This window comes from Cibotium barometz, chromosome 54, assembly GCF_041138505.1.
Source record: "Cibotium barometz isolate CiBa-2024 chromosome 54, ASM4113850v1, whole genome shotgun sequence".
Taxonomy (NCBI): Eukaryota; Viridiplantae; Streptophyta; class Polypodiopsida; order Cyatheales; family Cibotiaceae; genus Cibotium; species Cibotium barometz.
This window is the reverse complement of record NC_141099.1, coordinates 38,507,368-38,535,011: the sequence shown is the minus strand read 5'-3', so window position 1 is coordinate 38,535,011 and position 27,644 is coordinate 38,507,368. Positions and strand designations below refer to the sequence as shown.

Here is a 27,644-nt window from a genome sequence, read left to right as displayed (position 1 = left end):
CTTCAGTAATGTATCCATCCCTAAAAAGATAAGAACGGATGCATGCAGTGTTTGTGCAAATTTAAAGAGTTGAAGAAAGACTACAAATGGTCCTATAGAACTTTAAAAAAAAACAAGATATCCCTAAAAATGCATAGGAATGAGCAAGCAAATGAGAGAAAGAAGGCAATGCATCATAGGAAAAAATATTGTCTTTAGAAAAGTACATCTAGCTAGTTATTGATGGAATGGACCAAAAAAAATCTTTCTTACCCCGTCCCGTTACTCTCATGGTTACCAAAGGATGCTAGTGAATAATCCCTTGAGCAATCCTCAATATGCACATAATCCCAATTTAACAATTACAATGATTCACTTGGTGATTTCATCTTGGGGAGGTGCATTGCCAAAGATACTTTACCCTCAACTTGATAACACAACCAACGAAAAATCAAACTCTTCTAGGGTACTTAAATATGCTTGTTCATTTAGGATGTTTAAGATAGTGAAAGTGAATTTTCTTCTGGTGGGACACTCATGATCATATTTAGAGGTTTAATGCATTTTCATAGGAACTTGCTCGTTATGGTGCTACACTGTGATAAATGCTCGAAACTCAATGACTTGAGCTTTCAACGTGCATTTTTTTATTAAGAAGAAAAGAGAAGATGTAGCAGTTTATCATTAAGGTAAGCAATTGCCTTCACGCGATTAACGGCTTCCATCAAATGATCAACATTTCTTATAGTTACATCAATTTTTTTATAAGCAACAAAGACGGGAGTCAATCAAATGCCTAAAGGAGAGACCAAGGATGCTACTAAGATAGGCAGCAGAGACATTGAATACAACAAATACAACATCGAAGACAGACATGGCTTGCACCATCAATGACGCCCACCATCATACGTTTGTTTTTGTAGGCATTCCACTTTGTACCCAAGCTGCAAAACCACCTGACATGTCTGTCAATCCCGTGAAACCCTGCACAATCAGGGAAGCAAATTGGCATGTTTTTAAAACAAAAGGATACTCCCATTTCTGAGTTTCTTGTACCTAACTCAGTCATCTGAAGCTTTGCAACATAACACCCCCCCCCATCCCTTCGCCTGACTGCGTTGAAGGTGCTCAACTCTAGAATGGGCGTCCTCCCTAAAGGCACCTTTCATACCACCCCCTCAGGCAGGCTCATGTACCGACTTACAGGAGTAAACTAGGGATTGAGGGATACCAAACTAAAAAATTCAAAGTCCAAAATTGAAATAGCCAAAAGGATCTTAGAATTCGAACCCCAAACCTCTAGTTTAGAGAGACAAGCTCTAAACCACTATACCACTATCCCCAAACATTGCTGTCCCTCTTTTTGCTTTTAACCACTAGTTTACACCCTAGTTTACTTGCTCCTTAGTTTACTATCCCTAGTTTACTTTTTTCCCAAGTTTATCATCCCTAGTTTACACTGATATCCAACAGTTAGTTTACTATCCCTAGTTTACTTTTTTCCCGAGTTTATCATCCCTAGTTTACACCGAGATCCGACAGCGTAAAAATGGTGCAGGCAGCGAGATCATTTGTGACCGTTGATCCCACATGGAAGGGGATCTTTAGTGATCCCATGTTACTTGGTGCCGAGGCTGGGAAATCCCCCCCCCCCCTCCTCCCCCTTCCACCCTTCTAAAATCCTCCCCCCCACCCCCCCCCCTTTTCCTCCCCCTTCAACCCATTTAGAAGGGATAATTAGGGGGTCAGAGTTCCAACAAGAGATCACGAGTTTGACCCCTGCTCGGAAAAAAAAAAAACAAGAACAAAAATTCTTAATGACTAATGAACGAGGGAGAAGATTTTTACAGCAGCAGCCAGCTCGGATGCAGCCATTTGTGATCGCTTCCCCATTTGGCATCCCTATCAATCAAATAAAAGAAAGGATCTATAAAACTTCTTGAGTAGAGAATTTTGTGGCCACGAGTATTCCTTTATTTCAAAAAATGTAACTCACCACGACAATTTCATCACCCTTGCCAAACCGTTTACCAACCTCCTCTAGAAAATTGACGTTCTTCGTCATGCCTGCAAAGGCAAGCTTGATTTGATTACCATTTTATTTCATTCATGTCACCAGTTATGCCTACCACACCATGTCACCAATTATGACTACCATTGCATTGTAAGGCATATATACCAGAAAACATTTAGGCTCACAAATTGAAGATGACTGTAGAAACAGATTTATCTTCTTTTATTTTTTGAGGGATATATATTATTTAGTTGTAGTGTATCCGCTGGTGTATACTATCTGGTACCAAACCCAGGTTCACAACCCTTGGGGAAAAACCCTTCACCGGTAAAAGAGTTTGCAGAAATAGGACGAAGAAGCATACTTGTCCACGGGAGTGTAGCCTGGTAAGGATTAACATAAACCTCTCCTACCATTGCTGCTTCAAAGCTCTGGGTAGTCTTCTTTCAGCCCTAAGCGCTGCATAGGAACACCTGCTGCAAGAACAATCAGCATAGGCAGAGAATAGAGAGAGAGCGATGGCTGTATTTTCAGTATATTCATAAGAGTACAAAAAGGGTACAATAACTGTGGCCTTTGGCCTTCCCAAAAGGGTTAACAGTATATTCATAAGAGTACAAAAAGGGTACAATAACTGTGGCCTTTGGCCTTCCCAAAAGGGTAAACAAAAACCCTAATCTAGGACCCCACTCCACAAGGTAGTGTGATACCCACAATGACTTATGGGCTAGCCTTTTACAGGCCCAAGCATGCCTAAGCAACTGGCCAACTGCTCCATTGGATTGTCTTCTGTGCTTGTCTGGCCTTGGCATGAGCCCCTAAACTATCTGTTTATCTGGTGCAAATCAGGGATTTAGCCTGGGATTAGCATGACCATGTGCATGCACACGACATCCGCTTCTGCTAAACTTGATGATGTGGGATTCCAACTTCCGAACTTCGAACCTGGATGATTGTCATCATCCCCTATCTCCACATATGGTCTCCCATACCTGTGTCATTCTTCCCTTCCTAGCAACCTTTTTACTAAAACCTTGCCTTAGGTCTCTGAATCCTCCAAATCTGATGTAGAGATCTTTGCATCTGTTCCACTTTGTCCCTTTGCCTTCTTGCCCTGTCCATGAACACAATCATGAATCCTTCTTCTCGAAAGCTGGTCTGGGCACCCTTGGCTCCACACCTTGGATGAACTTCATCCCTTGGAGTGCTCCATAAAAGCTTATCAGGCAGCCCCAACTGGCTACCAACTCTCATGAAATGCTCCCCTTGGGTTTGCCTGACACCAACCAGCTTCTGGGGGTCTTGCCACTGGTTGCATTTCACTCCTTGGACCTGTGCACTTCTTCTAGGACACCAACAGCACTTAGCATAGTTGAGCCTGATGCTTTGATACCAATGTCACACGTGGAAGCTCTGGGTAGTCTTCTTTCAGTCCTAAGCACTACATAGGAACACCTCTGCAAGAACCAACAGCACAGACAGAGAATAGAGAGAAAGAAAGAAAGAAAGAAAGATATATTAACGTCTGCGAAAGGCCAAAGTGGCCTGAGAGACCAAAACATAGTACACAGCTGATGGTGTCTCATCAAAAGTAAGACACAAAGGACTAAAAAAGTCCTAAAACAGTCCTAAATAGCTATGAACGGAAAATACTCCTACTGAGGTACAAAAGTGTATAATATCTACAACTAGCATAAGATTGGTGTAATCTGCTCATCTCAGTATCTCTCTCATGGGATGCTGTAAGATAGAGAAACTAAAGTGGCAGGGCAGTCGTCTCCTGTGGCGGGTGATGATGGCTCTAATCCACCCGTGATGAAGTGGTCGTGGACAAGGTCGTGGTAAGCGTGGGCATCTCGCTCAACAAAGTGCTATGGCTCTGTTAAGGGTAACTCCTCCTAAAGGACGTCTATGGGACGTCTGGCTCGCCGAGGGGGTAGTGGAGGTCCTGGTCGTATCTGCCGGGGTGGTCCTGGCCTTAAAAAAATCTACCATGGCTCGCTGGCGGGGTGGATCTTGGTGTGCTGTCCTGGCTCATAGGAGAGCCTCTCGACGGCGTCTAAGCTCCAATAAGACAAGCCCCAAACACCTCTGATCCTCAAACTCCATCACATGTCGTAATGGTCCAAAACCCTCTCGGAAGAGACCCTCCCTCGCATGGTTGTCACGGTACGAAAATACGATACCGTACGATACGATACCATACGGGAATTTTTGGTACGATATGAAATTTTCGGATACCGTACGATAAAATACGGTTTTTATTTTTTACACTTACAAGCTATGGAGCTTCAAGCTTGAATGTGAGGGAAGGTTGGGAGGGGAGGAGTCTACAGTGCTTGAGAAACCAGTACATGGATATGTGTCTCTCCCGGTTGGATCTCCCGATTGTCTCCAAAAAAGAACCTGGATGGGTAATGCAATACCAAAGGTCTCCCAGTGTAGCGTTTATGACTAAGGGATTGTCCTTGCACAAATACGAGGAATGCATCTAGGGTGATAAGTTTAGGGACTCCTCTCTAGATCAAAATGGCCATGTCCAAATGTTCTCCCTCGTACATAACTTGAGAATCTAATTGTCTAGCCTACCTATACCAGGGATCCCCAAGTGATGTAACAAGATTCTCTCATCCTACCAATCAAGTGTACACTACCAGTCTACCTCGCCAGATTTTTTAGGTCTCTCCACAACCCCATATGGAATACTGAGTGGACACGAAAGTTGCGAAGTATTGCGAGCATTTGGGATCTTCGTAAAGCAGGGTTTCTATTTTTTTTTAGCATTTGGAATGTTTTTTTCAAGGAAAAAAAAAGTTTGGGAAAAAAAACAACTCGTACCGTACGAATTCGTACGGTATCGTACCGTACAACTCGTGCGTACGAACCTGTTTGTACGCGTACGAGAAACAACTATGCTCCCTCGTATCTCATTGTACACAGTACATCGGCATATGTAGTGCTCCTCTGACTCCACTTCCTGGTGACACAGCTAACAAGTGCGGTCTTCTGGCTTCATCCCCTTGTATTTGCCAGTCTCTACCCTCAGCTGATGTGATGAAGTGCGGATCTGTCCAATGGCACTGCAAATGCCATGTGAGAGATGGCACGTCACAAAGCCATCTGGGGAGAGATGTAGAAAATGGTCCCGATAGTGGGCCATCTTCGTGCCTAGTGGTAGGGGGGGTGGACCATGTCCTTTCTACATATAGCTTCACGATGTCCTTCCTGATCACCCTATTCTGCTCAGAGCGTCTAAGGTCCAAGAAGGGGCAGTCCAAGCTGTAATCAAATGGAGGGAGTGCATCAATCGTCATGCCATCTAATCTCAACCAGGTACACATCTGGGTGTACCAACATCGTGTATGGTCGTCTACTGCTAACTGCCTGGAAGAGATATGTGCTAGGTGTGGGTATCTGTGTCTGGGAAGCTCCCATATCCTCTGCAAAATTGTCACTGACTGGAACAGGGCTTCAGTAACCACTGGTGCGGCTCCTATCTCTGCTCTGACAATCTCATGAGGTACCGATGGTTTGCTCCGAATCATGCGTGCGATCATAGTCACCAGTGGTTTCTCTAGTACCTGCCATCCATCATAGAAATCTCTCTCTGGTCCGCCGACCTGGTCAACAAGTAGCTCCCTCCTCGTGTGGTAGAGGCTGGGTCCCCATATGGGTGAGCCATATAAGAGTGTAGGTGTGACCAATGTGTCAAACAACTAGAGTTTGGTGCGTGGCTCATGAAATTGAATGTAGGCACATTGTCTCTCTAGTGCCCCTAGGGCTGCATATCCACATGCCAATCTAGCCTCTGCTGCCTACCTCATAGAGAACTGTGGTCCGCTGAATGTGACTCCTAGGTACACACATGATTTAGTGCACTCCATTGATTCGCCTCTAAAAGTGAACTGATGGTTGGATCTAGTCACCTAGGCCTGTGCGGTATTGAAGACCATAATCTTAGTCTTCCCAAGGTTCATTGTGAGGTCCCTATCTGCACAAAACGACTGCAAAGCATCCAAATGTTGTTACAAACCCTCAGGGGAGTCTGCAATAAGTACAATGTCATCGGCATATAGCACTATGGGTATCCAAATCCCTGCCAGACTGGCCCCCTGCCCCCCCATCCTGTCAATGTAGTCGGATATCTCATCAATGTGAAGTCCAAAAAGGGTGGGTGACAGTGGACATCCCTGCTTCACCCCAATGGTGCTAGTCATTGTATCCGACATGCCTCCGGGAGTCCGTACTCTGCCTATCACCGCCTCATATAATGCATAAATGCCCCACTGCATCTCCTCAGGAACACCAATGTCATGCAATCTCCTCATGAGTCTGGCACGTGGCACCGTGTCAAAGGCTTTGCGGAAGTCCACAAAGCAGCAATATATCCTCTTCCCCCGTGCTCGTCCCTCCTCAATGAGAGCCCTAAGGGTATATATGTGATCCAAAGTCGTGAAACCTAGTCTGAAACCTGACTGCCCAGGTGCTCTGAGTCCATGTGTCTCAGCCCATCTACTTAGCTCTCGATCCAAAATAGATCCGAATATCTTGGCCAAGCAATGGCCAATCATGATGGTCCTGTAGTTCCCTAGTATCATGGGGTCACCACTCTTAAATAGAGGTACAATAGTATGTGCCGACCAACTATCTGGGAAACCTTCACAAATGGCCCTGTTAAACATGTGTACTAGCAGTAGACTGTCAATAGCATCCAAAACCATCCCAAATGGTGACAAAAGTACTATGATCCAGGCGAGTCGCTGACGGATGAGGGATGGGGGCTGCCCTAGTACTTCATATAAAGTTCTTGCATATTCATGCCATGCCTCAGGTGTTGTGATAGGTGTGGGTCGCTATCGCTCATGGAACATCTTCCACGCCCTCTTGCTGTCCTGCCCCAAAAATAGTTGGTATATCTCCATCTCAAGCTTCGCCAGGTAATCCCGCTTCTTCTTCCACACAAGGTGTTTGAAGAGCGTTCTAGCCTGTCTATGTGTGTGGATGCCAAGGGTGATCTCCTGCTGCAAGTGGTCACGAGTCTCGCAACATTCGTCATCGTACCAACCATTCTGTGGGGCCGTATGGCAAGGAGGGGTAGAAAGAGGGGGGTATACGGGAAAGCATATGTTGCTGAACCATGTAATACATCTGTCAACTCTTTCGTAAGCTCATCAAGTGGACTGCTCGGGTCAAGAGCGAACAGACCATCATATACTACATTGCCATATACCCTAGAGGTCTCCCAAGTAAAGTGATATCTTGGATATCTGGTATAACTAGAGGGTGGTGTGCCTCTAACATATCCACAAGTCACAGAAAATGTCAAATATGCATGGTCTGCTGCTATCCCAATGGGTCTGCCCGAAATGGAGAGATCCTGTATATCATGTATCAAGGTAGGTGAGCCCATCAGGTAATCCACTGTACTAGCTCCTCCCTTTTTGTTCCAACATGTGAGAGCATCTGAACCTGGCCAACGGGATAGGCCATTATAGATAACTAGCCCATGTGCACTCACCAAAGCTGAAAGTGTCTCCCATATTCTGTCACCTCTCCTGTGTCCTGGGTAGATCTCTGCATCCCCATCTCATCCGTTGCTAGTTCGCAGTACATGGGCTCATCCGTAGCATACAGAGCTGATTGTTCCGGGCCTGTACGTGCATTAAAGTCCCCCAATAGTAGTACATCTCCCAAGCTCGCAAATCTCATGATGTCCTCGTACAGCGGCATATATGGTGATTCTCCCAGCGTAGCGTATCTGGAATGTGCCGGTGGGAATTAGCATACTGTAATGTAAATGTCCCGAGGTCTATTTGTGCTCACTTTGATCCACATGTAGCGTGCGTCTGCACCTCTATGCATCACATGTACTGCCTCCCGTAAGTCCTCCCTTAACAGTACTGCTACCCCCCCACTTCCTCTAGTCCCCAATACTATGCGTGGTTGGGGTCGACATACTGATTCCCATCTATACCCAGGAACCTCCGGTAATTTACTCCCTGCACATTGGTGTGTCTCTGTATACATGGCAATATCCCGGCCTTTAAAAGTGTCCTCGAAGTACCCTCATTTTCTTCCACCTCCGCCTTGGTGTGCTGTGCAACCTCGGCGAAGGTTTTTATCTCCTTCTCCACCTGTATTTTCAGTTCTTTTATTTCCTCCTGCATTTGAGGTGCTGCAGCCATGCCTTGTCCCTCATTTTGATGGTCTAACTTTTCCTTGCATGCATTTAGCTCTACCCTTAATTCCAAGATCATATTGTCTTTCTCTGCAATCATTGCATGCATTTCCTCTTGCAATTCTTTTCTGATTTCAGCTTGCATGAAAGTTTGTACAACCTACAGTTCTGCCCGTACTTGGGCTTGCATCTCGCCCTTCATCTTTGCATACATGTCTGCATATGTTTCAGCCAAACAAGCATGTGTTTCTTGCTGCATTTCTTGCTTAACTTCCTCACGCAGGAGGCGTATCTCTGTCCTAACCAATCTGTGTATCTCATCATACATTGCTTCATCGATTCTCTTGGATGTCTTCCCCAGCCGCTTTGACCCCGGGGAGAGTGTCCATTCACTACCTTTTCTCACATAAAACTTCTTAACAGAAGGGGACTTTACCAGTGTATGAAATGCAGCATCGGCGGCTCCTCTGAGTTCGGCGACAATCTCCTCTTCGTCCATGTTGTTACTTTCTCAGCATTGGCTACTCCTCTTCAACGTTGGTGGCTCCTCCGAGAGAGAGAGAGAGATGGCGGGGTGGGCTGGGCACAGCAGGCGAGGCAGGAGTGCTTGTGTGAGAGGGAGAGAGGGCTGGCGACTAGGGGCAAGGGGGGGGGGGGGGGGGGGGGGGGAGGTAGGCAAGGGCGAGGGGGGGGGCCGGGCAAGAGTGGAGGGTGGGTGAGAGGGGAGTGTGAGGAGGGTAGGCGAAGGGGAGGGCGAGGAGGGTGGGTGAGAAGTGAGGGCGAGGGCGAGGGCGAGGGCGAGGGCGGTGGGCGAGAAGCAAGCAGCAGCACGCACCAGCGAACAGCGAACCAGAGGACCAGCGAGCGAGCGAGAGAGAGAGAGAGAGAGAGAGAGAGAGAGGACTGTATTTTCAGTATATTCATAAGAGTACAAAAAGGATACAAAAACTGTGGCCTTTCACCTTCCTAAAAGGGTAATCAAAAACTCTAATCCAGGACCCCACTCCATAGGGAGTGTGATACCCACAATGACTTATGGGCTAGCCTTTTATAGGCCCAAGCATGCCTAAGCAGTTGGCCAACTGCTGGTCGGACCAGCAGAAAATCCCCATAAATGCTATACGCTGCCAACCTACTCCCTACACACTTCAGATCTGGCCGACAGAGTCCTTGACCATTGGATTGTCTTCTATGCTTGTTTGGCCTTGGCATGACTCACTAAACTATTTGTTTATTTGCTGCAAATCAGGGATTTAGCCTGGGATTAGCATGTCCATGTGCATGCACATGACATTCTATGAGCACTAAATGTTGGGAAAAGCTAGTGCATCATATGCCCAACCATTTTGGCTCCCTAAAATAGTTGGGTATTTCATAGTTAGTAGGTGTGAACAACCCTTATTTAGTTTTGGTCAAAAGATAAGGCTTGATGCCTATAAAAGCATGTACTTGGGTGGTTTTAATAACATGGAGTATCATTTGAGAGCTATCCAGTTGGGCAGATCCAAACGCCCGAGGGTTCGTGGATCCTTACATCAGAGACGATGCCTACACCGGAGGATTCAGAGCATCATTGCGAGGCATCGGGCTCGTCCAACCAGGCATCTCACTATGGCAGATATCCAGGCCATCCGGCAAAGACCCATGCTAGAGCTCCTAGGATGATTACCACTCCAGCCATATACTGTTGTACTCACTGTCACTTTTGTACTCCCCCATATTCATGTATTCATGTATCCATGTACTCATGTATCCCATTTTGATTGTAGCATTAGCTTCCCACTCTCCCTAGTTGCTGCTTCCGGATGCTCCCTACTGATGTATTGTAGGGCTAGATACTTACCTTCAGTCCTTTCTTTTCTTTTCCAAATAGTGTATCAAATGTCATATGGTTGTAACTTTGGTCTACTAGGTCACTTTGGCCTTTTGAAGACGTTAATATAACATTTCATTTCATTTCTCTCTCTCTCTCTCTCTCTCTCTCTCTCTCTCTCTCTCTCTCTCGTCGGATAGATCGTTTCGGTCTCTTGGGATTGTTCCTTCAACGTTAAAAGCTTCTCTCATCGGGTGTGGGTAAATAAACAAAAATGGGCTAACCCTTCTACCACCCAAATGTGGCAGAAGTGGTTAGTTCATGGAGTTGATATTCAACACATCCTGTGTTCGAATCTCACTTCCCATCGGATAGATCGTTTCGGTCTCTTGGGATTGTTCCTACAACGTTAAAAGCTTCTCTTATTGGGAGTGTGGGTAAATAAACAAAAATGGGCTAACCCTTTTGCCACCAAAATGTGGCAGAAGTGGTTAGTTCATGGGGTTGATATTTTACACTTCCTATGTTCAAATCTCACTTCCCGTCGAATAGATTGTTTCGGTCTCTTGGTATTGTTCCTACGACGTTAAAAGTTTCTCTCATCAGGTGTGTGCGTAAATAAACAAAAATGGGCTCACTCTTCTGCCACCCGAATGTGGCAGAAGTGGTTAGCTCATGGAGTTGATATTCAACACGTCTTGTGTTCGAATCTCACTTCCCGTCAGATAGATCATTTCAGTCTCTTAGGATTGTTCCTATGACATTAAAAGCTTCTCTCTCTCTCTCTCTCTCAAGGCACTAGCTGAGGGTCTCCCAGCTGAGTGAACCATGCACACTATAGCGCCTATCCACAAAGCTGGGGACATGACAGATCCCGGCAACTATAGGACGATCGTGATTGGCCACACACTGGCCAAACTATATGGAGCAGTGCTAGAGGCAGAGCTGAGTACATACGCGGAGAGCGAGGGGCTACGCGCTCCTGGCTAGGCAGGCTTTAGACGGGCCTTCTCTACTATCAACCACATCTTCACTCTGCGTTGCCTGATTGATCAGGCGAAGGCGCGGAAGAGGAGGCTTTACTGCTGCTTTGTGGATTTCCGCAAAGCCTTTGATACAGTGCCACGAGAGCGACTCTTCCAGCGACTTCAGTCATTGGGGATACCCACAAAGATGACATGGGGCATCTATGCATTATATGAGCAGGTATTGGGACGCGTACGATGCCCAGGAGGCTTATCTGAGACCATTGCTAGCACCATTGGTGTGAAGCAAGGATGCCCACTCTCCCCTACTCTCTTTGGGCTCTACATCGATATGAGGTGGCTGATTTCATTCTACGCGGAGGAGGAGGCAGGATCGACATCTCAGGGACACCCGTCCACATTATGCTATATGCTGATGACATCATTCTAGTGTCAGAGTCACAAGAGGGACTACAGCTACATCTACAGGTTTTAGATGATTTCTGTACACAAAGAGGGCTGACAGTGAACCTTGGGAAAACCAAGGTTATGATATTCCATACGTCGGGGCAGATCCGACGACAGGCGATCTTCACTCTTGCAAGAGGCCAGGTTGAGGTGGTGGATCATATGTATACCTGGGGATTACATTTGCTAGTACAGCAGGGCGCTTCTCTATGACACGAGCAGCCAGAGACAGATTGACACGAGGATATGCTGCCCTGGCTATGCTTGAGCAACAGTGCCACCAGGCACACTTTCAGGAGCCCCGCACGAAGGGGTGGCTATTCAACACTCTGGTCACACCCGCACCGATGTATGCAGCGGCAATATGGGCACCCGGACTCTCGGCCTCCTCTTGGACACAGATCGAGAGACCCCAGGTTCTGATGCTCTCACGGATGATTCGCAGCAAACCATCTGTACCACATGACATTGTCAGAGCAGAGTTTGCTACACCACCCATGCTAGTAGAGGCTCTCTTCCAGGTGGTCTGCTTTATTCATGGAGTGCGAGCCATGGCTCCGGACAGATTGTCCCGTAGACCTTTTGAGGCATCCAGACAGTTAGCTGAGGCTGGTGACACAGGATCATGGTATGCACAGATGATACAGCTATTGACCCAGTGTGGGTGGGACATAGATCACTTACCACCTCTTCAGTATGATCTTAATGCTCCACATATGCAGCTCTCACACAATGAGAGGAACAGAGTTATGCGACAGGACTTATTGCAGCGCTATATGAGGCAGACATGGATCACACCCCACCAGCCCCTGCGTACGAAGATGCTACACTACAGAGATTGTTTTATAAGCATCTCAGAGGATGGATTTATTCAGCGACCCAGATATATGGATGTGTACATGCCTCACGAGTCACAGTGCCTGAGTGGCGATTGGCCAGCTCAGAGTGTCATCACACCAGCTTGAGATTGAGGAGGCAAGTAGGGCAGCACGGATCCCCAGAGCAGAGAGGATATGCAGACTATGCCACGAGGAGGTTGAGAGTGAGGAGCATTATGTATGCAGATGCAGAGCATATAGTGACATTAGAGAGAGATACACCAACATCTTCAGTGGACATCCCTCACTCCGCCAGATCGCAGACCAGCGCAGATTTGGCCAGGTCTTGCTAGAGACAGCGCCACAGAGAGGCACTGCTACTACGGACTCATACCACAGGGAGAGGTGGTATGTTTGGCTGGCGAGGGAGGGGTCGGGGTGGCTGGGGCCAAAACTCTCTCAAGAAAGTGTCCTTGTGTCTGCGGGGCTTGAGCAGGAAGAGCCCTAGGCAATGCTGGTCTGGGAAGTCAATAATCCTAGAAAGTGTCCCTGTGTCTGCAGAGCTCGAGCAGGAAGAGCCCTAGGCAACGCTCGTTCAGGAAGTCAATGATGCTAGAGAGTGGACCAAATCCCTCATGGAAAAGACAGTGAAACCTCCCGCATATCTCATAGTATATTGGGAAACGACATATGTAATGCTCCTCTTTCTCAACCTCTTTGTAGCATACTCAGCAAATCCTCTCCTCCCTTGGTCTCCGTAAGAGCTTCCCGGCTCTGAAGTCGCATTGAGCTCTTCCTAGGCTAGGTCCATTGTCAACTAGGGCTGGCCACAGTTATTTGGTCTTCTTGAGGAAATTCTAACTCAAGGCGAGCGGGTTTCATCATTGTTTCAATTTCCGCGCCGCACCATGGAGGTCAACGATGTGTACGAAGATTTGTATGCTTCCGGACCTACGGCTTCTTCATTTTATGTCGCACAAGTGCCTCAAGGTGTGCCCTGCGTCTTTCGTTCTGTAGCCTTTGTTTCTCATGCGAGTCTATGGCCTTGACCTAGCGATTCACAAAGCCAATAATGGTCGATCTCCATGGGGAGAACATACCTCATAAGCCTCTTGTGTGGTTTCCTCTTCCTTGGCTATTAGCTCCCAAAAGATATGTTGCACTTAGCATGAACAAGGATGTTATCTCCATCATGTCCAGTCATGCAGATCTTGTCCCAAGCTTCTATAGGAGAGTGTCCATGGTTCCCAGAACATGAACCCAATCCTGGAAGTCGTCAGGCTCCAAGTGTTGCTCATATTACAGCCTACAAGTCTTCATCTTCACTATCCAGCAACTTTTGCAGCATTTGCAAATGTTCACCAAAGCAGTCTGAAAGCTTGTATAGAATGAAGGAAATATGAAAGCAAGAGCAAACTAGAAATGAAACAAGAACACAAACAAATGAAAGACAAAGAGTTACCTTGAGATGAGTGTAGACAAGACACAAGATTGATGCTTTCATTGATGTGACACCTACAATTTATAGGTGAGAAGTACAAGATTGAGTAGACTCACTTATGGGATAAATGTAGAGGTGCCACATGGCACTAGACTCAAGACACAAAGACTTAACTGAAACTAGACTAGAGAAATAGTACACCTAGTGTGCACTTATTTCCAACACCCTCCTTAAGTGGACACTAGGAGGAAGACAAAAAGACAAGACTATGACATGACAAAAGATAAGACCAAGACAGAGAGACTAGACAAGGATTGAGAGACAAGCTAGAAGACAAGATGGACAAGACTAGAAGACAAACATAAAGACTGATAGACTGAGAGACAAGACATGAGAGACAAAAGATCCTGAGACACCCCTCCTCAAGTGATATCCTCATATGGGTCCACAAGGGTAGGGACAAGAGTGGATCATAGACAGACAGAGAGAGAGACAATCAGCGAGTAGAGTGGTCCGGAGAGAGAATGTCAGATAGACATGAGAGAGACTGACAAATAGAAGATAAATGGGGACAGAGACAAAAAAATGCCAAGATAATGTGGGTAGCTAATCCACAAAAGAGAGACATGTAGACTGATAGATAGAGTGTCAAAGACATGTGACAGGATAGACACACAGGATAGACACATAGACAGAGAGACTGACTAATTGTAGATAGACAGAGAGATGGACCTTGATAGATGATCCCTCCTCAAGGTCAATCCTCCTGCTAGAGTGGGTAATGCAGGGGTGCCTCTTGGATAGGGACAAAGATAAGTCCATGTAGACAAATAGACAGGATATTACCCCATGATCTACATCATTGGTGATCAATGGTGGTAGATAGCATAGATAATTATGAGAGAGATGGGAAGGTCTTACCAGATTTGGCAGTGTCTAATCCCGTACAAGATAGAGAAGTAAATAAAATTCAGAACTGAGATTTTTATTTTTCAAGAGATAGAGAGTAGACTGAAAATAGAACACAACATACACTTGATTTCTGCTTTAAATTTGCTGCTGCAGGTCTGGCTGGTCCAATGGACAGCTAACCCACATGTGAAGATGAAGAGAAAATGGGAAATAACAAAGGGGAAAATGCCTTTTGCATAGATGTTGCACATCAGGTCCAAAATCAGCATTGGAGTTTACCTTCACAAAAGGAGGTGTTGAGCTGATGTCGAGAAGACCAGAGATCCAAAAATGACGAGTTGTTGCATGAGTTGAATGTCCAGGAGGTCCACGACTTGAGAAGGCATGTTGATGAAGAAGAGAGTGCGTGGGTAGCTGCTGCATGTGTAATACTAAAGGACAGGCCGCCGGCAGTAGAGAGAGAGAAGGTAGAGATGCATAGGCCTGACATGGGCAGGCAGATCTGAAATTATGCCTTGAGCTGCTGCTGTAGATGTTGCCACTATGTGAAAAAACGAAGGGGAAGATCAGGGCAGCGATGAGGGTAGGGGCAGCACGAGCTGCACCTAGAGAGATGCCATCAAGAGAAAGAGTCGCCCAGCTGAAGGAAAAGATTCGCACCATAATGAAGAGCCTTATGCTGATGGAGTAGATGAAGAACATCGTCAAGAAGAAACAGGAACCCTTCAAACTGGAGTATGGCGAGGCAGAACTGATGGAAAACAGGGGCGGTCAGAATTCTGTGGCGGGCAGAATAATGCCGACCAGCAGCTGCCCGTGAGGATGCTAACGCTGATGTCGGAGCTCCTCCTACCACTGTCCCGACAGTAGTAGAGGTTTCTTGATTCGCCATTGCTTGATAGAGAGAGAGAGGCCCATGTGTTAGAGCGTGTCCTGAGGTCCATGGCGATGGAGGCTTTGCACCGAACAGATCAAAAACAGGAGAGAGAATTGAACCAAGCAAACACCAACGGGCTGCGCTGAATTGAGTGGGACGGCTTGGAGAGAAAAAACAGGGAAACCCTAAAACCATGGCTCTGATACCATGAAGGAAATATGAAAGCAAGAGCAAACTAGAAATGAAACAAGAACACAAACAAATGAAAGACAAAGAGTTACCTTGAGATGAGTGTAGACAAGACACAAGATTGATGCTTTCATTGATGTGACACCTACAATTTATAGGTGAGAAGTACAAGATTGAGTAGACTCACTTATGGGATAAATGTAGAGGTGCCACATGGCACTAGACTCAAGACACAAAGACTTAACTGAAACTAGACTAGAGAAATAGTACACCTAGTGTGCACTTATTTCCAACATAGAACTCGTCTACGAGAATGCCTGGACCCATTGGGTGAGTCTTCCCTGTTTTCAAGTCTATTTTCAAGGCCTGGTCACCTTTTCATATGTAAACGTGTTTGATTTCCCAATTGATGGCTCTACACTCAATGGTCTGTGCCTTTTTTTAAAGCAGATGACGCAATATACTTCTCATGCACACTGCTGAAGGGCTGCAACCCCAGTTTTGCCAAGGAAAAGACCTTATGAGTCAACCTTGCTAAATAAATCCTTAACAGAGACTGTATAAGCATTCACATACTTAGAAGTCCTTTGCAGCATTTGCAAATGTTCACCAAAGCAGTCTGAAAGCTTGTATCGAACTCGTCTACGAGAATGCCTGGACCCATTGGGTGAGTCTTCCCTGTTTTCAAGTCTATTTTCAAGGCCTGGTCACCTTTTCATATGTAAATGTGTTTGATTTCCCAATCGATGGCTCTAAACTCAATGGTCTCTGTCTTTTTTTAAAGCAGATGACGCAATATACTTCTCATGCACACTGCTGAAGGGCTGCAACCCCAGTTTTGCCAAGAAAAAGGCCTTATGAGTCAACCTTGCTAAATAAATCCTTAACAGAGACTGCATAAGCATTCACATACTTAGAAGTCCTTTTCTCAGGCCCAAAATTATTAATGAATCAGCGGCGACATCATGACTGGTAAGAGGTTTGCATAATTGGGTGATAATGTTTTCAGGCCCCGATTCAAACCAAGACACTCTTTTTTTGTTCAACTGCCAGACCAGCATTTATGTAAGGTGCACCATTTTGGGCTGGGGACCTCCTTCAGCACACTGGTGCCAAATAGAGAGAGTTAGATTATGAGGTTGCCATCAATGTGAAGGTACCTAAATTCACAGCCCACAAAGTCTATGGATACCCGGTAGTGGGAAAACAGAAAGAAAGGTAACAGTTCGCAGGAAGAAATAGGCTGGCAAAGTGGTGAAAATGGCCTTCCAATAGGTAAATGGTTGGTACAAGTCCAAACGGGTCTCTTCATAGGTCACAAAAACTAGGGAGGAGAGCTAGCCAACTTGCATAGTGTCAAACTTATCTCCAATTTTAATCACGTGGGCATGCACTTCTACTGATCAATATACCTGAACCCACCCTATACATGTACGGAATGTTGACAGCACTTTCTATATGTCCTGCTGCAAACTCCTCAGCAGTTCTGACGGCAAAGACAAAGAACACAAATTATTTAAAAAAAGATTATATAAAAATGTAAACAAGACAAGCACATTCTTCATTCCGAGAGAGTTTATAAAAATTGCCAGTCATACATACAATACAGAAGGCTAACACAACAGAAGTAAGATGCTTGTCAAAATGATGCTTTTTAAACTCTAAACTTTGGGACCGATTGACTAAGTTCATGTTACCTGACATCAAGGTAATGATGCCGTGCATTGAGTAACTCACGGGCAACTTGAACTGATACAGCCCTGAACACTGGAGATGGCTGGTTATCCCTCTCTGATGACATCATCCTGTTCTTGCATCGAATAAAAAAATAAAAAATTTGCAGCTACGCAGGAAATTCCAACTAAAAAACTTGCATATACTGCATGACAAGTCAATCTTTTTGGATGGTGAGTTTGACTCTATGACCAGGACTTAACTAGTTAGAAGGTGAAATCGTTCAGTCTTTCTTTATATTGAAGAGCTCGTAAGTTGGAGCCAAAAGAAGGGTCCCTTGTGTCAAAAAAGATTCAATACCAGAGAGGGGGTGTTGAACATTGTGGGTCTTTTGGCACACTCTCCATAGGACTGAGGTTATCTTGGGTACAACTTATCGTGCTATTTGGGTGGAGAGCTACAAGCATCTGAAGAAGGCTTAGTGGCATTAAAACCATAAATTTTACAATGAGCTACAATATTTTTTGCAAAAAAAGGCTAGCATTGATCACTTTGCCATATCTTGCAACACCGAAGGCCTACGTGATGTTCTAACTTGATAAATCTAGTGCTTTTTGATAATACAATGCCTAAATTCTTGACTATATTACATTGGGGTGTCGGAATGCGCAGCGGAATATGAGACACACAACTGAGAGCAAACACGTGCAGGACTCCATGCTGAACAGAGGCCCACATAGAAGATAAACGCCAGCTTGCAACAAACTGAACCGGGAGCAAAAAGAGAAAAAATGCAGACAAGAGAGTGGCTGGGTATGAACTCTGTATATACACAAGAATCCCGAATGAATGATACACAATGGCAAGGGCTGTGGGGGTCCTCCATTTTATATGGACCCCATGCAGCAGTCGGCCTGCTCCAGAGGCAGCCGACAGGGACAAATCTCCACGACCAGCCTCATAGACCAGTCGGCCAGCAAACTTGAGTCAGCCAGGTCAAAAATGAAGACGTGTACAGTCGGCCAGAAGAGATGCGCCTGCCAGCTCATGACTGCCCCCCCAAGCCATGGAAAAATGGGAAAAATATGGGGAAAAATGAGACAACACCTACTAGGGCGGGCACACCCACAACAAAGGCCCTGGTGTCAACATAAAGACAGGAGATGACTTCTAACATGGGGGAGGTATTGAATTATTGATGGTTATAATATAATTGTCACATGTTGAGGGTAATCCAAAGCATTGGGGTAAGGTATTAGATGGTGCACTTTGGGCTTACAGATGTACCTAACAGATTACGGGACATACTCCATTCCATCTAGTATATGGACAAGAGGCCTTGCATCCTATTGGGCTTGATGTGTCTAGTATGTGGTATTTAAAAAAGATATGTGCTATACCAGGAGAGGAGATGTCAGATAGGATGCTAAACCTAGTTGATTTGCAGCTCAAAAGACAAGATGCCATGAGTCAGACAGAGGCTTTACAGCTTCAAAGGAAAACAAAATTTGATGGGAAGTTACCAACAGGCAAAGAGATCAAAGAGGGAACGTTCATGCTCAGGTACAACAACAAACTAGATAAAAGACATGACGTAAAATTTCAGCACAAATGGGTGGCAATTTCAACATGATAGAGGCAGAGGAGGACAGACTTGGAGGCGGTCCAGCCACAATCTCAGGAGCAGAGTGCTCTGCCTAGGAGGAGATGATACTGGTACTTAGGGGACAGGACCCTTGGCACTTGCCAAAGTTTGGGTGCAGCCCTGGGAGCCTCAGCTTCTCGAGATCGGATAGGAGGAGCACCGACCCCAACCTTTCTAGACTTGACAGGTTCTACGTTGATGAGTGGGCTTGCAGCCGTGGGGGCATGATTGGTATCTTGGTAGGCACTTCTTTTTCATATCACACCCCGGTTATTATGTCCCTTGAGGACCCTGGCGGCACGACAGGCATGTGAGCTCTAGGATTCCGGACAGCCTCATTCAGGACTTCAAGATCTGCAACAGGATAGAGCATATTTGGATGGGACCGGACTTTACCTCAGGCTCTGTTGCATGCACACTCAATGTTGGCCTAGGGGAGATCAACGGTTTCTTTGCAGGAGGCAACCCAGAGTAGATTGAAGGGATTTCGGGAGCAGGAGCGGAGTCTGAGGAGGGGCCTAGCCTCTTTACAGCCGCTTCAAGAGTGTTCCCCAGATAGCCCATGGATTGAGAGTCAACTTGCTGTCGCCTGCACGGAGATTAGATCCATAGAGGAGAGGAGGATGGAGTACAAATACCATGCCAGAGCTTCATTCTGGACCCAGGCTGGGGACAAAGCCACAACAGACTTCTTCGAGATAGCTGGTCCCCACAAGAGGAGAGATGGTATTCGCAGGCTGCGTGGCCAGGATGGAGCTATTGTTTCTGACCCCCCCCCCCCCCCCCCCCCCCATGTGAGAGCCATCGCCACTGATTTCTTCCATTCCCTCCTCACAGGTGCCCCATTATCCCCACATGTGATGGATGCGTGCGAGAGGGTCTGGCAACACAGGAGAGAGGTGGTTCCCCCCTCTCTTCAGTCCTACTTACTAACTCCATTCACAGCAGAGGAGTTGACAGCATTAACCAGGGGAAAATGCCCGGGGGCGGTCCAGCTTCCAATCTCTTTCTTTCTTTGTCACGGGGACCTCATGGAAGGTCTAGCAACACACGAAAGAGGTGGTTCCCCCCTCTCTTCAGTCCTACTTACTAACTCCATTCATAGCGCAGAGGAGTTGGCAGAGGAGTTGACGGCATTAACCAGGGGAAAATGCCCATGGGCAGACCAGCTTCCAGTCTCTTTCTTTCTTTGTCACGGGGACCTCATGGAAGGCGGCCTTCGAGCTGCCTTCAATGAGATTATGATCACAAGTGCCATGCCAAAGAGGCTCTCAAAGGGCTTGATTCACTTCATTCCCAAGGAGGGTGGTGACAAACTGGAGATCCGACAATGGAGACCCATCACTCTTCTAGGGACCGCCTATAAGATCTTGGCCAAGGCAATCAGCAGGAGACTTCAGCCCTTTCTCCCGAATTTGATTCATGACACTCAAACCGGCTTTGTTCAAGATCGGAGGCTGAAGCATTCTGGACAACATTTTCACCTTTTGGGAAGCGACAGCTTTGGCCAGGATGCGACAGCAAGACCTCATAGTGCTACTCCTAGACTTTGAGAAAGCTTATGATAGGGTGGATTCGAGCTTTCTAGAGGGCACGATGAACCGGATGGGATTCCCCATGGAGTGGATTAGAGCTTTCTGGAGGGCACGATGAACCGGATGGGATTCCCTATGGAGTGGATTCAAGCTTTCTGGAGGGCACGATGAACCGGATGGGATTCCCCATGGAGTGGATTCCTGGTGTCTCAGGACTTTACTCAGCAGCACACAGCCACGTTCTCATTCAGGGAGCCCCTGGCGACAAATTCTCCCTTTACCGCTCGGTTCGGCAAGGCTGTCCTTTGGCACCTTACCTCTTCTTATTCGTCACCGAGACCATGAGTAGTTTTCTCTCAGCCCAGGAGACCAGGCTCCACGGATTGCGTCTTTCCCTTCGCACGCAGGAGGAGCTGCTTGAGTCAGAGTTTGCAAACGACACAGCAACCTTCCTTGCAGGAGATGTGGGAAATCTCCATAGATTCGCGGAGGCGATCGAGATTTTCTAATGCGCATCAGGAGCACACATCAACTGACACAAGTCATGTGGTTTTTGGGTAGACTCAACACCCGCCCCGACTTGGCACCCAGTTGAGGCTTTCCCAGTTCGCTATCTTGGTTGCCAAGTGGGCATTGATATAGTTTAGGCGGACAATTCATAAAGAGTTTGGACCAATTTCCACTCCCGGTAGGCCATGCACATATTCAAACGCCCCTTTCAACATGTTAAGAGCTTTGGGCGGCCTCCCACATGTCAAGAGGAGGGATGGTTTGGACGGGTGGCCCAATAGGCACCATCCACTCATCCTCTACATGTTGAGAAAGCTTATCTTCCCTCTCTCTCTTCTATTTAGAAGTAGGCGCCCAACCATATGGAGGCTTCTCGTTTCATTTTTGGGGACACACTTATGGGAAAGCTGAATTTCTTCTTTTTCATGATTCCCATAGCCATGAAAGCTTGAAAAATCTTGTCTTCTACTTATATAGTCTCCATATAATCACCAATTTGCCAAATTCCTCTTCTATTCATGAATATGGAGCCTCCTAAGTATTCTATCACCCCCAAATTTTTTGTAAACCCTAATTTATAGAAACCCTAATTTTGGGGCAACAATAGTACATCTATAGCCCTCTGCTGCTTTGGGCATCTTTTGCACCCAACCCCAATTTTGGAGTCCGAATACCTGCTGAAAACCCTAATTTACAAAAACCCTAATTTCAGCCGAGAGTGGAAATGGACTCTAGAAGCGTGGAGTACAACCATACGATGGTTGTACTCAAAGACAAGAAGTAGAATTACGGTAAGAGCTCATTTAAGTTCTCTTTCACTTACTCAAGATCCGAATACTAGTCATTATGGTCCTATGTCTCGGTCTTGGCACACACAATGTTTGTGTATGGATGCCAATGGAGCATAGTTGCATTTGATTAGCTATGAGGGATCAAGGAGAGAGACTGTGAAATCAAATGGAAGCTATGGAAGCAATCAACCGCATCAACAACCATGTTTGCTACGATTGGGGACACCTTAGTGTCCGATTTGAAGACCAAGTTTCGACCTCCGTAGTACATGACAAATCTTCATGACAAATCTTAATGATGATTTCTACAAACTCACCGAGAACGGTTCCCCTGTGCTCACCTACTCCAAGAAAGTGATCACATCAGCTCAACAGTTGGGGAAGTCCGAGGACGAGAAGATAAAGCAATTCATTCAAGGATTGGATCCAAACATTCGGTTCCCCGTTCGAAATTTTGAACCCTAGACCTATGATAGGGCTTTGACTCTTGCGCAAAACCTCACAGCGGAAATGAAGACAACTGCTGTAGAGAGCAAAACGCAAATGAGAGAGGGAGAGAGAAGTTGTATAAACTCTGCTATATACACTAGAAAATCCCGAAATGTGATACAAGAGAAGTGTGGGGGTCTGCATAGGTCCACACAAGTCAGTGTGTATCAACTTCAAAGGTTTCGAAGCCCACCTAGAAACCTGCTTCAGAAAAGATTCCCTGTGCTGCTAACCACGAATGCAAGAACTACAGCGTCCTTGCCTGCTGCCAATATCTGGCAAGCCATCCACCAGTTGGTCTCGGAAAACCGCCGCAACGCATCCACATTCAAGTGGCCAAAATGGAAGTGCCACAAGTCACCGATCTAAGTGCCTCTCAGAGAAAAGAGTGTTGAGATGTCATGTGCATGACATGCTCATGTATATTCTCAGGGCTAGTCTAGAGGAAGGCAACCAGAAAAAGAGCATAAGAACCAGATAAGGCTAGGATTTGGAACACAAGGTGCCAATAGGATGGACTTGGAGCAAGACTTGGAGGACTTAGGGGATTCGGTCGGTTGCAAGGAGCAGGGCGTCGGCTGTACCAGACAGCGTCGACTGCATCATGCGTTTCCAGTCATGGAGAGGCACAGCCCGACCAAGGTTTATGGAGGTCCAGGGCTAATCGGCTAGTCCGACAGCAGTCAGCCAGCCCAGCTTTAGTCAAGAGCCTATAAATAGCACCAAAGGCACATTGTGTTAGTCATTCAGTCCATTAGAGATTGGGTCTTCAGGGTCCAAGTAGGGACCAGAATTTTGGTGTTTATCACCCTTTTCATGAAGACAGCCTAGGGCTGTAGAAGAGTACCTTTTTGTACTATAGTAATATACTGAATTTCCAGCACGTCTCTCTCTCTCTACTCTCTCTCCATATCTGCGTTTTGCATCAGCATGTTTCCGGGCGTGTTCCGGGCGTGTTTCGGGCTGAAAGAAGACCCCGAGAGCTTCCGCGTGTTACATTGGTATCAGAGCATCAGGCTCAGCAAAGCTAAACACTGAATCGGTCCCATATGATGGTGTACAGGTCCAAGGTACAAGAAAGTACACGGGTACGAAGCCCAAGGCAAGGAACACAAGATCAGGAAGAGCTCCCACGAGGTTTGTTGGTGGTGTTCCACAAAACCAGAGGGGATGGCAGTCCTGTGAGCCAGATAGGTTCTCGGGCAACGGTGCCAAGGGAGGATTATCCTCCAAGGGGTGATGTGAGAGTGCCAGACTCATTTCTCAGAAATGAAGACCAAGACCGTGTTCAGAGTCAGGAAAAGAATGGATTGGGGACTGGAGGGAACAGATGCATTGATCTTATTCAGAGGCAGAGTGGTTTTGGAGACCGTGCCGAGTTTTAGAGCTTTCAGAGAAAAGGGTTGCCAAGGATGGATGGATGACAGAGGGGCTTCGGGAAAGGATTGGGATGATGACAGTCATCCAAGAACAGGTTGGATTCCCGTCATCAAGTTTAGCAGGGGGGATGTCATGTGCATGACATGCTCATGTATATTCTCAGGGCTAGTCCAAAGGAAGGCAACCAGAAAAAGAGCATAAGAACCAGATAAGGCCAGGATTTGGAGCACAAGGTGCAGATGAGACAATAGGATGGACTTGGAGGACTTAGGGGATTCAGTCGGCTGCAAGGAACAGGACGTAGGCTGTACCAAAAAGCATCAGCTGCATCATGCGTTTCCAGTCATGGAGAGGCGCAGCCCGACCAAGGTTTATGGAGGTCCAGGGCCAGTCGGTTCGTTCGACAGCAATCGGCCAGCCCAGCTTTGAGTAAAGAGCCTATAAATAGCACCAAAGGCACATTGTGTTAGTCATTCAGTCCTTTAGGGATTGGATCTTTAAGGTCCAAGTAGGGACCAGAATTTTGGTGTTTATCACCCTTTTCATGAAGACAGCCTAGGGCTATAGAAGAGTACCTTTTTGTACTATAGTAATATACTGAATTTCCAACACATCTCTCTCTCTCTACTCTCTCTCCATATCTGCGTTTTGCATCAACATGTTTCCAGGAGTGTTTAGGGCTGAAAGAAGACCCCCAGAGCTTCCGCGTGTTACATGAGAGTTTGTAGATACGGTTCTCCACTCCGCCTTCCCATACAACCTGACCTGTTTCTCTGTCCCGTAGAGCAACAGAATGCTCCTCAAACTCCACCCGGAAGCCAGTCTTGCAAACCTCATGCACTGACAATAGATGAAAACCAAGTGCTGGGACGTAAAAAACACAAGAGGAATGCTTCCCCCCTTTGCCATCTCCATCCTGCCCTCACTATGAATCGGTATAGTGGAATTGTCGCCAATAAAAATGCGGCCTAACTGTCGTTAAGATCATGTAAAAACTCTCGGGAAGAAGTCATGTGCTTGGAAGCACCACTATCGAGAATCCACTCCCAAGTATCCCTGGCGGTGAAACCAACTACCTCCTCGCTCAAAGAAGATGAAGCATCTGTGTCCAAAATCTCCAAGTACACAAAGGCTGGAGTCTTTGCAACTGAAGCATCAGCACTCTTCGAGGTACTCCGCTTAGGACATTTTCACCAATAGTGGCCTTTCTCGCCACAATCGTTACAGGTCCGCTTGGCCTTCAACTTGTCACAGTCTGAGTCGAGCTTCTTCTCAGAAGACTTCTCCGATGAAGACTTCCCTTTGCCCTTATTGTTGTTGTTGTTACGGCCTTTCGACCGTTGGCCAATCAAGGCCTCAAGATCTCCGCCTTGTGGAGGGTTCATAAAACGCTCTTCTTGGTCCAAGACCATAGGCACAAGCTCCTCCCATATGATGGTGCTGAGCCTGCCACTAGTGATCAAAGAGGAGTAAAATGTTGAGTACTGAGAGGGCAAGTGAGACAACAAAGTGATGCCCATGTCGTCTGAAGATATCTCCTTTCCAACCTGAAGAACCTCCTACTGAAGAGCCTGCAACTTGTTAATGTACTCCTGCATCGTCAAAGACTTTGCAGGATTCATCACCTGTATCTGCACTTCCAAGGAGATCCGCTTCATGGGTGATACCCTGTTATACAGGCTGCCAAATCCCTCTGGCCAACGTCATATGTTTTATATGATTAATCACATGTGGTGTGCAATTAAGAAAGATGAAAGAACGCACACGCGCATTGACACGATCCCACAACTGTGCCTGAGCCTCCTGTTCTTTCCGATCCCACAACTCCGCTTAGGACATTTTCACCAATAGTGGCCTTTCTCGCCACAATCGTTACAGGTCCGCTTGGCCTTCAACTTGTCACAGTCTGAGTCGAGCTTCTTCTCAGAAGACTTCTCCGATGAAGACTTCCCTTTGCCCTTATTGTTGTTGTTGTTACGGCCTTTCGACCGTTGGCCAATCAAGGCCTCAAGATCTCCGCCTTGTGGAGGGTTCATAAAACGCTCTTCTTGGTCCAAGACCATAGGCACAAGCTCCTCCCATATGATGGTGCTGAGCCTGCCACTAGTGATCAAAGAGGAGTAAAATGTTGAGTACTGAGAGGGCAAGTGAGACAACAAAGTGATGCCCATGTCGTCTGAAGATATCTCCTTTCCAACCTGAAGAACCTCCTACTGAAGAGCCTGCAACTTGTTAATGTACTCCTGCATCGTCAAAGACTTTGCAGGATTCATCACCTGTATCTGCACTTCCAAGGAGATCCGCTTCATGGGTGATACCCTGTTATACAGGCTGCCAAATCCCTCTGGCCAACGTCATATGTTTTATATGATTAATCACATGTGGTGTGCAATTAAGAAAGATGAAAGAACGCACACGCGCATTGACACGATCCCACAACTGTGCCTGAGCCTCCTGTTCTTTCCGAGTAGAGAGTAAAAGCTCCCCGTCCTCCAACTCCGGCCGTGGAACACCAACCACAATGAAATCAGCCAAGTCGTAAGACTCCAAGACAGACTCCATCATTACCTTCCATATACCGTAGTTGTTCCCATCCAACTGTCGATCCACCGGGAATGTGAGGAGAGTAGGGATCTTCATGTGCTTCTCAGTCATCTCAAGCAAGTCTACAATCTCAAGGGTTCACAAGGTCTTGTGAAGGGAGGGTGGGTAGGAAAAAAAAAACGAAGAAGAATCTGCCAATAGTATGCAAGGTGGTTGTCCAACTTCTACCCGATCTTCAACTCCCGAACTGCCCAAGCAATCTCCAATCAGCAAACCCTCAAGCTCCCACTGTCTCCAAGCTTCAAGCCACCTGGGGCTCTGATACCATGTCAGAATGCACAGCAGAAATGAAGCCAACTGCTGTAGAGAAGTCACATGCACTCTGCACTGTAGTGCATGGTGACAAACTAGCTCATCATCATCAGTGTAACATTGTAACAGTATTAGTTCCATTTAGGATGATATTTGTCGTACGTCGTGACCCCATTGTAATCCTCAGTCCAGGATAAGTCAAGCACGAGCTACGTAGGTCATTCTCAGCCATAGCAAGTCAGTCAGTCAATCTAAGTCCCTTAACCCACCCGCATAGCATCTAAACCATTGCAGGAACCCCAGATATCATCCAGTATTTATTTTTCCCATCATTTTTAGCATTTTTACATCATTTATGTATTTATTATTGGACATGAGCAGTCAGCCAGCTCAGTAGCCAGCCGACTGGCTCCATGAGTCCATATAAATAGAGTCCTTGCATAATCATTCATTCATTCCATCATATTCAGCCAACAGCATTCAAGCACATCATATTCAGCCTTGCATTCACTTCAGTCCCATGCGTTTTGGAGAAGAGTGTCATCCTACAGCAAGAGGAGCATCAACGCTTGTGCATTCAGCCCTCCATCAGCAAACGCAACAGTTCACAACATTCAGCCATCAGTAAACCTTGCGTTTTCTGCATCCATACAGTTTTCAGCATTCATCATATCATCGTTTTGCTCCAGCCACTTGGTGAAGGTAAAACACAACATTCATACTCAGTCTAGAACAGTCCCAAACAGCCCCTCTCTCAGCCCTAGCTTTGCATCCCTCCCTCATTCGGAAGAGTGCATAGGCTCGAGATTGGACATCTTTGGTGTTTCTACAACAGTGTACAGTTCAGCCCAACACTTGGTCTTCAGAGGTCTTGCGTTTGGCTTATCGTCAGTCACACCGTTAGTCTCTTTAAAGATAATAAAGCAAATACTATCTCGATAACGGGATAGGGGGCCCTTCAGTGGGTAATTCGGGACCCCATACGGTGTACAGTTCTCATCTCTCTCTCTCATCTCTTTAAAGTCTGAAGTCATTAAAGTGGATTGCTAAACTCGCGAAACTCGGGGTACAGAAGACGGTGTGAGCGTTTGTGTGACAGTATCCTCCAAT

At 46.4% G+C, this 27,644-nt stretch overlaps 2 protein-coding genes across 4 annotated transcripts in view; one reads left to right on the top strand and one right to left on the bottom strand.

Annotated features, from left to right (window-relative positions):
• Window positions 1-656: 656 nt before the first annotated feature.
• Window positions 657-27,644, bottom strand: part of LOC147608123 (thiosulfate sulfurtransferase 16, chloroplastic-like) — a 39,917-nt gene continuing 12,929 nt past the window's right edge. Inside the window, exons 2-7 of one of the 3 annotated variants that reach the window (XR_015264607.1) lie at window positions 17,352-17,459; window positions 17,067-17,140; window positions 1,976-2,046; window positions 1,828-1,881; window positions 754-923; window positions 657-717 (exon numbers count right to left, since the gene is read on the bottom strand). Coding sequence is in view for 2 of the 3 variants with exons in the window: in XM_086789933.1 (XP_086646059.1) it covers window positions 883-963; window positions 1,828-1,881; window positions 1,976-2,046; window positions 17,067-17,140; window positions 17,352-17,459 (388 nt within the window). In the remaining variant the exon portion in view is untranslated. Of the gene's footprint in view, window positions 964-1,827; window positions 1,882-1,975; window positions 2,047-17,066; window positions 17,141-17,351; window positions 17,460-27,644 lie in introns of all 3 variants that reach the window. The other 2 variants (XM_086789933.1, XM_086789934.1) reach the window with 2 other exon arrangements.
• On the top strand, window positions 10,847-12,382 carry LOC147608124 (uncharacterized). Its single transcript, XM_086789859.1, has one exon. It carries the CDS (start codon window positions 11,627-11,629, stop codon window positions 12,380-12,382), a length of 756 nt encoding a protein of 251 aa, XP_086645985.1. The 5' UTR covers window positions 10,847-11,626.